This window comes from Barbus barbus, assembly GCF_936440315.1.
Source record: "Barbus barbus genome assembly, chromosome: 32".
Classification (NCBI taxonomy): Eukaryota; Metazoa; Chordata; class Actinopteri; order Cypriniformes; family Cyprinidae; genus Barbus; species Barbus barbus.
Genome location: NC_136760.1, coordinates 24,646,254 through 24,660,701, shown reverse-complemented (window position 1 = coordinate 24,660,701; position 14,448 = coordinate 24,646,254). Strand labels below are relative to the sequence as shown.

Below are 14,448 nucleotides of genomic sequence, written 5' to 3'. Positions count from 1 at the left end.
ATTCAGCCCGATCTCACAGAAATTCGTACATATTTTACGAGGTGGCTAATTCGTACAAATTTGTACGACCTCACTCGTACAAATTCATATGATTTTTGCTAAATCGTACGTATTTTACGAGTTGCCAATTTGTATGAATGACCTACACCTAACCCTGCCCCAAACCTACCCGTCACTGGGGTTTAGACAAATCGTACAAAATCGTACGAGTGAGGTCGTACGAATTAGCCACCTCGTAAAATATGTACGAATTGCCGTGAGATAGCGTTGGTTAATTACCTTTACCAAGTGTAAAATCTCCATGGCTTGATATACATTTATGTATAAAAAAATCTGATTCGCGCTGCGAGGTACGGTTTTTCCGCAAAAACCCATGTCCAAAACCTACTTTTGCGAACTAGTCCAAGGTTTTTCGCCCAATCTGAACCAAACCAGTACAGAAAATTTTTCTGGACAGTGAATATCAATAATTATCAAAAAAAGTTGAATTTTCGACTCATTGTCACAATGGGGCGCCAAAACGTTCGAAAGCGGAGGGCCAATTTTATGAAAAAGGCTATAACTCGTGAACAAAATGCGATATCGTCACCAAACTCGGTTCGCATGTGTAAGAGCTCAATCTTTGGTAAAAAATAAAAATAAAAATTGTGCAGCTCTGCCACTTAGTGGCTCTATAAGATGGAAAAAAACATAAACATGGCTATAACTACGCAAGCGTTAGTCCAATTGACCTGCACAGTTTCATGGAGATTGAACCAGAGGTGGCGCTATAACAGTGAAAAAGCTTCACAAAAATCTAAATTTCTACAGAAAATGTGAACATGTTCATATATTCACACAAACATTAGATATTCATATCATATGATAGATCTCCTCATTCTGAGCAACTTTGCCTCTGGGACTAATGCTGTCAATCAAGTTGTTCATGAAATAGTCTCAATTATGTTAAAAACCTACTTTTGCGAACTAGTCTCTTGTTTTTTTTTTTTGCTCAATCTCGATCCAACTACTGTAGTAATATTTTCTGGACTCTCTAGATCAATAATCATCAACAGAAAATATTGAATTTTGTCCTTTGGTTAGTTGTAACGGGGTCATTAAAAAAGGGGTGTGGCCAAATATACCCAGAAGCCTATAAAACCTAAACGAAAACTCAAAACATTACTAAACTTGTTGAAAACATGTGTCAGATGACTGTTAACAAGCATGCAAAGTTTCATGGAGATTGGACCATAGGTGGCGCTATAACAGTGAAAAGGGCCTCTAAAACACAGTATTTCTATTGTAAATGACCTCAAATTCCAATAAAATGTTCATAATATTCACTTATACACTATATCGTCATATCATACGATAGGATCACTGCTGTCAATCAAACTGTTCTTTAAGTATTTGAGATTATTTAAAAAGCCTACTTCTGTGAACTAGCCTCAGTTTTCAACTCAAAATCAATCAAATCAATGCAGAACTATTCCCTAGAATCTCTAGGCCAATAATTATCATAAAAAGTTGAACATTTGCATTTGCACAACTATAAATCGGTCATTTTATAATATGTTCTTTACATAGTGTACCCAAAGGCCTATGAATCCTAAAAGAAAGCCAACAAATTCTCAAAAGTGTGTAAAATGATGCATAATTTCATTCTAAACAAGCATGCAAAATGTGAAGAGAGGTTGGGCAGAAAATAACACTATAATAATTATAAAGGTTAAAACAATGTGTAGACCACTAATGGGCTCATTCAACTAACTCAGTGGTTCTCAAACCTGTCCTGGAGTACCCCCAGCCCTGAACATTTTGTGTGTCACAGAACTGTTCATAGGTTTGATGGATTCATGCTTAGATATGATAAAATCACTGTAATAACATTTGAAATCACATTTAGTCAAAGTTTACCATTTTGTTTATACAGACATAACACACGGTTTCCGCAGGGTCTTAAAAAGTCTTAAATTTATTTGTATCAAATTTAAGGCCTTAAAAAGTCTTAAATTGTACAAGAAAGTCTTAATTATGATTTCAAGAGGTCTTAAATTTAAGTCCGGTGCTGTGCTGTTTTGTGCATTGTCTTTTACCGGAAAACCGTTATATTTCAGCCAAACGCAATGAATCAGTTAACAGAGGTTAAACTAGTGTGCGTACGAGTGCCTTCTTTCACTGCAAGCCAGCTATCTTCTATGCCCTTGTCTATCATTTTGACTATAAGTCTGTGAAGTATCCAGCTAAATGTTATATAACACAAAGCAAGCAGCACTTCATTGACCATCATGTTTTCAGTGAATGTACTGTAGCGTCATATTACATCGCTCCCCAGCGTGGCCTCGGGGATTGATGCATCGTCTGCAATCATATTTGACATCATGATTAAGAATATTTGTACAAATAATGGAGGCCATTATGACTTTAACAAGCTCTGCAATATGTTCCATGAATGCAAGAGGATAGTGCTACATTGATCTGCTTGTAGTTATAGCGATTGGATTAGGCTGTGTGGAAATCAATACAACTTCTGGCCGGCTTTAGAGATGGGCCTTTATTAGAGAATCAGAGACAGTAACAAAATAAGGTCCCGCTGCCATCATCACCCAGAGCAGATGCCTCAGTGAAATAATCAGTAATACAATCAAGGTTTCTATCATGTGAGATGAGAAATCCTACTAGGGCTGTGTAATCCAGTTTGGTGGGGATTTGGAGCCCATGCTCTTCTCATTATCTGACGGCACACAGTAATGTCTGGATTAGCTCCCCTCGGCCACATCAGTGAATATTTGGCAAACTCCATAACATGTGGTCAAAACATGACCTCCAGCATCCCTCGTTGTAACACAGTGACAGTCATCCTTGTAACATTTAGGCTTCATTGATTGTCTTCCCTTTCTTTCTTTCTTTCTTTCTTTCTTTCTTTCTTTCTTTCTTTCTTTCTTTCTTTCTTTCTTTCTTTCTTTCTTTCTTTCTTTCTGTTGTATTGAATTTTTACAATTTAATTTAATTTTAGTATAGTTTTGCTCCTAAAGTTGTTTGCATTGTTCCATTTAATTTAATTTAATTTAATTTAATTTTATTGTATTTTATTTTATTTTATCTAACTATTGTTTGCATTGTTCCACTATGCTGGAGAGTAAATTTCCCAATTTTATGCTAGCTATCATCAAGGCTTCATTGATTGGCTTCCATAGTTTAAAACGGTGACTTTACTGATTTATTTATTTTATATGTTATTTCATGTTAGTTAGTGTACTTTAGTTTTGCTCTGAGTTTTGTTTACATTGTTTTATTATGCTGAAGAATAAGCTTCAATATACCAATATTGTAACACAGTGGCACAGTGATCATCCTTGTAAACCTTATTTTTTATTTATTTATATAAAAAATTTTTTTTTTAGCTCCAACTTTTGCTTGCATTGTTCCACTGTGTTGAAGAATAACCTTCAATATGCCAATTTGTAAAAACTGTATTGATTTTAAGATTTTTAAGACAAGTTACACTGTTAGTTAATTATAAAATTTTAAGCAATAGGAATCCTGTTTTTAAGTTGTATAAATCATTAGTTCAGATTAATGCAGCATGAACAAACATGGATTATATTAATATTATAAACTAATATAATACATAGTAATTAAATAATATATTTTTTATAGATTAATATAATAATAAATATATTTTTTGTTTATAAATTAACATTATTCTAGAATAACGAATGCTGTAAAAAATATTGTTCATTGTTAGTTCATGATTTATTAACTAAAGTTAGTGAATTCAACCTTATTGCATTATTTCCATAAATAAATAAATAAATGAAAAATCCGGGAACATCTTAATGGGCTTCTTACCTACAGGTGACATCTCAGGTACACTAGCTGTGTAGGGACCTTCCAGGAACTTTGGCTCATTGTCGTTGATGTCCTGCACCTTGATGACAAACTCTGACTCTGGTTCCAGCGGTCGGTTGGTATCGATGTCCACCGCTTGAGCTCGTAGCGTGTAGTAAGGCTTCTCCTCTCGATCCAGACTGCGTAAAGCGTGTATGTCCCCGGTAATCTGGTCGATGGTGAAGATGGTTCCAGCGCCCTCACCTGAGAGAGTGTATTTCACTGAGCTTTCCCCTTTATCCAAGTCAGTGTGCAACTAAAGGAGACAGAAAGAAGAATATGTTATATGTAATCTAGATTACACTGAGTGGTCAAAGTTTTGTAAAATTACCATAGTGGTGTATTTGATGAAGTTAAGCGGAGTTGCAAAACATTGCCTTATTTTCCCAAAATATTACAAGTTGTTTCAGAATAGTGGAAGAGAGCACTGAGTTTAACTGAGGCCCTGTTTACGCTAATGCGTTTTCATTTTAAAACGCCTAACTTTTGCTACGGTTACGCCTATCGTTTACACTACTCCGGCATTTTCGAGGTCGAAAATGGAGACTTTTGAAAACACTGCAGACCCCGTTTTAGTTTGAAAACTCCTGGGTTGTGTTTCAGAGTAAACGAACCAAAACTGATGTAGCAGAGGCCAGCGGGTAAGTGCTGTGCAGGTTAAACCTCACTCCCCTATCTCAAGTGGCGCTCTAGCGACAGAGACTTGAGGCCATGGCCTTTAGCCTCCTCGTTAGAGCGCCCACCTCCCACGCCAGAAACCACGGTTCGAATCCCGCTCGGAGCGGAGCGAGTAGGACCGCGACATTGGTGCCGTGACCCGGATGGGAGTGAGGTTTAGGGGGGTGAGTGTAGCAGAGGCCAGCGGGTAAGTGCTGTGCAGGTTAAACCTCACTCCCCGATCTCAAGTGGTGCTCTAGCGACAGACACTTGAGGCTGTGGCCTTTAGCCTCCTTGTTAGAGCGCCCGTCTCCCAAGCCAGAGACCGCGGTTCAAATCACGCTCGGAACGGGGCGAGTAAGACCGCGACACTGAGACTTTTGAAAAAGATGGAAATTTTGAAAACTTTGCCCAGATCCCCCTTTTTATTTATTTAACCTCAACCCTGCCCTCAAGCTAGATTTTACAGCAAACTTCTCATATTTTCTGTTTTGCTGTGCTAGTCTTGGAAAGAAAAAAAAGACTGATTTTGGCAAAATTCGGATTGAGTAGTTTTGATAATGTTTTCAGTTTTAATCAATTTCTATGACCACCAGATTTTATGAATATACTTCCTTTTAATGATTTAGAATTTTAATCAAATTTTCCACACATGATTTTTTTTTTGGAAAATAAATGTTTTTCTTCTTTCTTTCTTTCTTTCTTTCTTTCTTTCTTTCTTTCTTTCTTTCTTTCTTTCTTTCTTTCTTTCTTTCTTTCTTTCTGTCAATTTATCAGTTCTGGTTCAATTCTACATTCAAACCGACACCTCATTTGCCATCTCATAAATTCTGATTCAGTTCAATCCAATTTCATTTGAATTTAGGTGAATTGCATTGAATGCAGTCAAATCAGTAATATTGTTTATTATAGAATATCAGTGCTGTACGGTGTCATTAATCACATGCATGTCTCTCATCTGAGGAAGCATCAATCAAAGATTGTGCCAAAGTTGTTGAGACAGTCTAGTTTAAAAACGCTTTTGTTTTCCCCAATCTGCATAATATCTAGAGCACACCATAAATCAAAAAGAGAGCTTAATTATCAGACTTAATTATCCGATTATAAAACTCTGCAATCACTCCAGTAATAACTGGAAGTGGAAAAGTTAGGTGATACTAATTAAAAATTGAATTAGCCTAACAATAGCAATCAATTACTGAGTCCTCGAGAAACCTAACAAATATCCAAGCAGAACTGGTGAGAACATCTTGTCTCTCTCTCTGATAATAAGTTCAGTAAAAATATAACACAAACTGGACTAATCGGCTTTCCCAGACGCTCATTACGCTCTCAGAAGAAACACTTGCTCTTATTTTTTCACAAACATGACAAGTTCAAACCATTTACCATAAACTGACAAGTATAGAAGAGAGATAATGTGAGAAATGTTTTCTGCCAAATCAGAAAAAAAAAACAGCAGGAGAGAGACAGAAAGCATGAAGAGGTTGTGTATACTAAGATGTGTGTTATCTGTTAGAAATGAATTCATACACACACCATTTTATGAATGATGTTCGTAATATGATTTGTTTAGGAATGTTGACCTTTTAAAGTTATTTTAAGAACCTTTTTTGAATAATATTGCATTGGAATGCTTTAAAGTGAAAAAGTTAATAGTATTAATTTGATTTGGATAAGATTGTTTTTTTTTTTTAAATAATATGTTCAAGCTTAAGGAATCGTTCACCCAAAAAGGAAAGATTTGCTAAATAAATGTATTTATCCTGAGGCTATACAAGATGTAGATAAATGTATTTCTTCATGGGAACAGATTTAGAGAAGTTATTTATTTCATTATTTGTTTGTCAGCATTTGCTCACCAGTGGATCCTCTGCAGTGAATGGGTGCCGTCAGAATGAGAAGTTCAAACAGCAGATAAAAACATCAAAATAATCCACAAACCATTAGTTAACATCTTGTGAAGTGAAAAAAGCTGCGTTTTAACTTCAGACCATTTTTTCTGGCAAATAAATGTGACCTCATTTCATAATATTGCTTTCTCGTCTTGTCTGAATCAGGAAAGAAATATGCAAAGATCAAGCACCGTTTACAAGCAAAAACAGTCCAAAAGAGTTGTAAACAAATATGTCTGTGGATTTTGATGTTGTAGGTCAACATGGGATGGACTTTTTAGTTAGTTTTTTTTTTTACTGGAGGAAGCATTATTTTGCATTATAGACTTCAAATTTTTTCTTTACACTTCACAAGACATTTGATGGACTGGAGTCATGTGGATTGCTTGTGGATTATTGTGATGTTTTTATCAGCTGTTTGAACTCTCATTTTGACGGCACCTATCCACTGCAAATGACCTGGTGAACTATGATTTAATAATACATTTCTACTAATCTGTTCATCTCGTCACCTGAGAGTGAGTACGTTTTAATTTGGCTGAACTCTTCTTTTACATAGAACTCTGTGCATATTATGTGCGTTTTTAAAAATTGTGATTTACCTAATGACATAATTCAGATTTTTGAAGCATGTTTAAATATAAATACTTTTATTTCAACAAGAAGAACATTGCATTGCAAATATATGGCTTCACATGTATCTGCTTAACATCTTCTTTGCAAATAGTGCAAGTAGGCTTAGACCTCTATTATGCTATTCTCAGCTTATATATCTCGAGTAAAGATAAGCACTGGATTTCACATGTTATTATCTCAGTCAACAGGTGCTGAGAGAGCAACAGTCAAATACTTGCCTCCTCTCACAATAGGGACAATTAGAGGCCTGTTCTACCGCCTGCGGATTCAATAGCGTACTAATATACTGGAGGAATAAATAAAGGCTCTATTATCATTCGGAGCCATAAGCGAAGAATCAGCCTGTCAAAATTACTTTTTTCAGCAGTCTTTTTAGTGGTTACACAACCAGTAATTATTAAAGCTGTAATTCCTTCAGCGATTATCAAGAGAAGCCTTTTAAAAATATGTTTGCTTGATATTTTTGGTGTTTTTCAAAGCCCTGACCAGATCTCATTGATCTGGTAGTGTTCTTTTCGTGGGATTTATAAGCTCAGCTCTCTACATTGTGTTTCTGTGATCTGTGTGTGTTCATAATCATATGGTTCACTACATGGCCAGCAATTAAATGCATGTTTGGTTTGCAAAGGAACTGTCAGCTCCATGACTGGATATTTCTTACACACCAAGATACCGAAACCCCTTGAGGACCAGCGTTCCTGCACACTTGCTGCATGCTAATAAAGTCAGACCGGGCCTAAACACTCAGCCAATTCAGTTAAATAAATACATTCCCCAGTGTGCAACGACTGCAAGGAGTCTGAGGAAACCAGCACTAGAGTAATTTACTCCAAACCCATGTGCATATGTGTTTATGGATCTGTTTATGCATTTATGGATGTGAAAAGGCAGACATCTGTGCAAGAGGATAAATATACATCTCACTGTGTGTGTGTGTGTGTGAGTGTGTGGTATAGATCCATTATGGGTGTGCGGTGTGATCAAAATCTTCTATCATATGTGGATTTTTTCTGTATGCATATATATGCATACTATGATTTAAAAAAAACACATGAGATAAGATTTTGGTATGATAGGATATATAATATAATATCCTGTATATTATATGGATTATTATTTTTTAACATACAAAAAAGTATCTAAGGCTGCATTTAATTATACTATAATAAAATCAGTAATATTTTGAAATATTATTACAATTTGCAATAACTTTTTTTTTCTATATTAATATTTTAAAATGTAAATTATTCCTGTTATGCAAAGAGGAATTTTCAGCATCATTACTCCAGTCTTCAGTGTCACACGATCCTTCAGAAATATGCTGATTTGATGCTCAATTATTACTGATCCTCAATTATTAATAAACGTTCTCAACTATTTATAATGGTTTTTATAATTTTAAGTTTTTGCTGCTTAATATTTTTTATGGAAACTGATACATTTTCTTTCAGGATTCTTCGATGAATAAAATGTTATCAGGAACAGCATTTACTTAAAACAGAAATCTTATGGACATATATGCGTAAATAGGTGTGTTGAGATCAGGATGTGTGTTTTACATGCTGTGTTGACAAAAATAGGAGAACGGAAGCGGGTCTGTGTTTGTTTTGTTAGCGTATGTGTGTTCTTGAGCAATGGGGCAAATGCTGCGTTAGCCATAGTGTTTGTATTTTGTGTTTGTCACATTTCTGGTGCTCTGGGGTGCAGATTCACTGGAAACTGAAAGCGGTCTCACACTGTCGTACAGTTCGCTGTTTGATTACGTGGTACAGAGAGAAAGCGTGAGAGAGTTTTTTGAGAGCTTGGTTTTTGCTCACGAGGTGGAATACTGATGTGCCTGTGTGTGTGTGTGTGTGTGTGTGTGTGTGTGTGTGTGTGTGTGTGTGTGTTATGAAACAAACACACCAGCCCCAACAGATGGAGACAGTTTCAGGTGGATAAACGGCTGATCAAATCACAAGCAATTAAGGAATGCTACATTGTACTTCCGCATCAAAACTGCAGCAACACACTTACATAACTACAACAAAAGAAAAGCTGCATATAAACAGACAACCAAAGTCTGTCAGGCTCAAAGGACAAATCTGACAGTAGCTTTTCAAATTACTGGATGAGCTGTGATGACAACCAAAACACAAGAGCACAAAAGTTTTTGTTCTGGGCTCTTTTCTTAATATTTTCTTACAGAACTGTCCATTTAATTGTTTACTTGTTTAACAATGGGCACTTTTCCCTTCAGGACTTTTAGACAAAGTCTTTTACACTTTTCTACATTCATTTGATTAAATTTACGCAGATTTTTATATGTGACCCTGAACCACAAAACAAAACTTTTCAAAATCGAGATTTATACATCATCTCAAACCAGTGATTTATGCTTTGTTAGGATGAGACAATATTTGGCCGAGATACAACTTATTTAAAAATCTGGAATCTGAGGGTGCAAAAAAGCTGTCCAAATGAAGTTCTTAGCAATGCATACAGTATTACTAATCAAAAATGAAGTTTTGATATATTTAGAGTAAGAAATTTGCTAAATATCTTGGAACATGAGCTCTACTTAATATCCTAATGATTTTTGGTATAAAATAAAAATTTATAATTTTGACCCATACAATGTATTTCTAGCTATTGGTACAAATATACCCCAGCGACTTAAGACTGCTTTTGTGGTCCAAGGTCACATATGTAATGTTTAAGTGCTTCAGTGCATGTTGTCGCCTTGGTATCCAAGTACATCAATTTCTGAAAAACATATTATAAGCAAAATTGTTAGTTATGGTGGTAGTGACATTACAACTAGGGGAAGGCATAATTGGTTAAAAGTTCTTAAATAATTAGCAAATTTTTTAATTATTTAGATTCAATTAGAAACAATTAGAAATTTAGATTATTTAGAAGCAATTCTTACACAGTAGGCCTACTTTATGATGAATTTTCACAATTTATTTTATTTATTTTTTTCATTTTAATTTTTTTAATGAATGTCTGTTTTGGGTGCAATACAATATATGCATAAAAGGTGTGTAAAAAATGCTATAATAAATCATTATGTGTACATTGCCATTTAAAGGTTTGAGGTCAGCATTATTTTTATTTTGTTAGGATTAAATAAATTTAATCAAAAGAAATATGATGTTACAAAAAATCTATTTCAAATGATGCTTTTATAGTTTGAACTTTCTACATGCATAGATGTATATAATGGTTTTCATAGATATTTTAAGCAGCATAACTGTTTCCAACATTGATAATAATAGATGTTGCTTGAACAGAAAATCAGCATATTAGAATGATTTATGAAGGATCATTGGATGTTTTGCACCACAGGAGTGAAATGCATTCTAAAATGTAGTTTTTATTGTATTTTTGATCAAATAACTGTAACCTTAATAAGCAAGAGATTTCTTTTAAAAGCATTTAAACAATTTTAGATATCCCATACTTTTGAATGGCAGAGTACATGGTATGCCGTGCAACTTCTTCCGTAAAAATTCTAATTGTGTTCACTGATGGTTGACATCAGTGACATCTGTGCAAACATGCAACACATCAGCCTGGTTGTCATAGTGATATTTAGCATTTTAATAATGTGCAATTTATAAAATGTACCAGCTTGCAATTAATTAACTGATGCAAGACAGCCAAGCTTTAATGCTTATACACATGACAGATGAACACGTCTTTTTCCCTTGCCTATATCTAAATTATGCCAGAAATATGGATCGTAGTTCAAAATATTAATAAGCTCTATGAACAAGTAGGAGGAAAAGTGTTAAAAAGCTATTTTACTTTCAAGCCAGTAATATCATCTCACTCTGAATTCATCTGGCCTCAATGCAAGGAGCGAGCGATACTGCAAGGAACATTAGCGTCTTCGGTGCACTTCACGCAGAAATCTCATTATTATAAAAGTTGGATTAAAATACGTGGAAGGTAATATTGGCAGTGCAGATAAATGACATCATTATTCCCTTTTTCCTTAACCAATCTTTGCCAGCGCATTCGTCATCTGTGTCATACGTTAACACTGCAAATGTCTTCTTTTCTAAACGCGTTCAGAATGGGCCGCTGTGTTGCTAGCATTTCACATGCATAAATTGGGGCCGAGTTATCCGTACAAATGACTTAGACAGAATTAGTTTGGCATCAGGTTTTTGTGAGCTAAACAGCATGAGCTTTGGGAGGGGTGATGTTACTGCAGTTTGATTGTTTCTGGGGTGTTGGATTATTGTGGTGCTTGGGTTCCTGCATGCAATCAACACCATTTTATGGTCATTTTGGATCATTGTTCCTCAAATGTAATCATGAGTTTGGATTAAGTAACCTTTAAAAGGGATTCAATGTAATATTGAAGGCATTGGTTGTCATCCCAGTGTTTGTTATGAAGGATTGTGTATCGCACAGTGCTGCACACAGACATGAAGGAGCTGTCATGTTTAGAGCTATTGAATAACATGTTTTCTGTAGAAACCAATTGTAACTAGAACAATTACACAAGATAAACTTTGAATGTTGGATTGGCAACAATAGAGAAGAAGCATTGAGTTTTGATGGTTACATTTCCCTTGTACATTCTGAGGTCTTCCATACAGCATTATGGTATTGTATGGATGAATGGATAGAGGTTTTCAATATAAGTATAGGCCATTTAAATAACTATTGTATGTTCCACTACAGGAAAACTGTAAGCCTGACTAGTGTGAGAATGTATAGATGACATATAACTTGTTAGAACATGTTTATACCAGTTTGGAGAGTTGTAGCTTGATAACAGCTCGTGTTGTTCCAATTAGAACAATTCATTGGAAGTCTATAGGCTTTTTTATTTTTATATTTTGTTCACAAGCCACAAGGTAGCATTAATTACAGTTTTCAGTGGAAGTTAATGAAGTTTTACTAAAAACAGTGAAATAACATTTCAGTGGATATCAATAGGGTTTTGATCATCCATCCAGTGAATACACCTTCAAACTTTATTCCATCTACCATCCATCTGTTGACATCTAAGGATACATCCATCTATCTTCAAAGACTCCATCTATCCAGTAAATAAACTTTCCATCCATCCATTGTTTTCAAAGACTCCAACCATCCAGTAAATAAACTTTCAAACTGTGTTCCTTCCTTCCTTCCTTCCATCCATCCATCCATCCATCCATCCATCCATCCATCCATCCATCCATCCATCCATCCAGCCTTATCAATTAAAAAATATATAATAAGTCATAACAGCCTGTCCTGAGTTTGGTGGATTCTTCCAAAACACTCTTGGAGAAATTACATTTTGCAAATGTTTATCTTATTAGAAAACTTTACCAAAGTTTGGTTTTGAGAAACCAATATAACCAATGCAGCAACAAATCATTCTCTGACACATTTGAGCCCGAGCATTGTGTGTAGGATGGCTTCTCCACAGCATTACCGTTTATCACTCTATAGGGCTGTAAACAGTCTTATCAGGTGCACATTTCCAATCATCCTCGAGTCTCATTAAATACACACAGTAAAGCTGACCTCTCTTTTAACCAAACTATGAGGTGAGACACACACAGGTAAAGTTTGGCCTGTTTAAGATACGCTCTCCAGCACAAAATCCATTATTATCTGCTGCTGTTTGCTGTCAGCCTGCAAGGTCAACCCTAGATGAAGAATTCAGAAGAGGCTCAATCTGGCTTGCAACAAATTTGGTACAGAAGAAGCACTTCTGATCCCAGCAAGGTCAAGTGTTACTTGAGTACTCAAGTATGCTGTTGCCTTCTGGGAAAGCATGCTGTTATAGAAATATCTCTACCGAATGCATGTAATTCTTTGTATTCATTTGGACTTGGGGCTAAGAACAATCATTTGCAATGCAGCCTAAAGCCTAAATACACATGATCCCAATTGTCTAATTTAAGAAAGAATATGTTACCCAAAAGTAAATTTTAGCACTTCAGTATAGATTACACAGAAACCTCTATGTTAGTCCTTACAAGGAACGCATCCATAGATTTATGGTGCACTTGACCATAAATAAGCCCAGTTAAGTGATCCATGGCAATGGGACTCAAAACCTCTGTTAATGCTTTAGACATGCTTGGCGAAGAGAGTGAATGGATAATTACAGTGTGTCTTGCCGGGTCTATGTACATGGTAACCTTGATTAGTGTACAGGTCACTGGAGAGATTCTGTCTGGTCATTTGACGCTGATTACTGAGAGTGGTCTGTGATTACATTATAGAACTCTCGCTGCAGCTGCTGTGTATTTATGGAGTGTGTTATACATTTAAAGGGCCGGTTTAACCATTTAGCTTATGAACAGTTTCAAACGGCTAGATTAATTTGAAGGGATGGATGATATTGTGTATAAATAATGAATATAAACTTATTCTCATTCAAGTCAACATGACAGTGCTCCTAAACCATTTTACTTCTGTAATGTGATATTTCTGAGTGAAATTAAATATGCAATGAAATAAAAGTAGGGCAGTACTAGATTTTATCCTTTGGGAATTGATTGGATTTTGAAAAATGGTAAATTGAGTCCGAAACACTTCCAGCACTCATTTTTGATTAGGTTTTTCTGTATGAGGCTGAAGGTCAAGTTCACCAAGAACATCATCTTAACCTAATACAGTTATTGAATCCATTATTTTATAGTTTGAAGTTTTAAATGACTTGCAGACTGTAAAAAAAATACTTATTTTTCAAAGTTGTAAATGAAACAAAGATTATGTTTTACCGGAATATTATTTAATATTTCAGTATTTCCACTTCAAAACTCGTGTTTGATTAAATATGGTACTTGCTGTTGAAATTTACTAGCAATTTTATGAGTGAAAATTGTTTCAAAGTAAACGTGACCTTGAAACACAAAACCAGTCATAAGGGTAAATTTTTCAAAACAAATTTATACACCATTGTTAGGATAATATTTGGCCGAGATGCGACTATTTGAAAATCTGGAATCTGAGGGGGCAAAAAAATCTAATATTTAGAAAATCCCCTTTAAACTGCCCAAATGAAGTCCTTAGCACTACATATTACTAATCAAAAATTAAGTTTTGATATATTTACATCATATCCTAATGAGTTTTGGCATAAAAGAAAAATCAATAATTTTGACACATACAATGTATTTTTGGATATTGTTACAAATATACCCGTGCTACTTAAGACTTTGTGGTCCAGGGTCACAAATCCAGTATAAGGCTGCAGAATTTAAAACAACAGACTGAAAAGCACAATTTTTGGTAATGTCAGTTGAAATGTAACGTAACGTTTATTGCTTTTTAATTAAGTCATCATTATCCTTTTTCCCCCTTTGGAATAATGTGCACTGATTAATTGTGCACAATAACACCATAAACATGTATTAAAAAAGTATAGGCTCAGTTTCTGATT

The 14,448-nt window shown here is 35.1% G+C and overlaps 1 protein-coding gene across 1 annotated transcript in view; it reads right to left on the bottom strand.

The window, feature by feature from the left end:
* Positions 1-14,448, bottom strand: part of LOC306852619 (cadherin-12-like) — a 145,809-nt gene that overhangs the window by 65,066 nt on the left and 66,295 nt on the right. Inside the window, exon 3 of the mRNA XM_079389597.1 lies at positions 3,835-4,129. Within this exon, the coding sequence (XP_079245723.1) occupies positions 3,835-4,129 (295 nt within the window). The remainder of the gene's footprint in view (positions 1-3,834; positions 4,130-14,448) is intronic.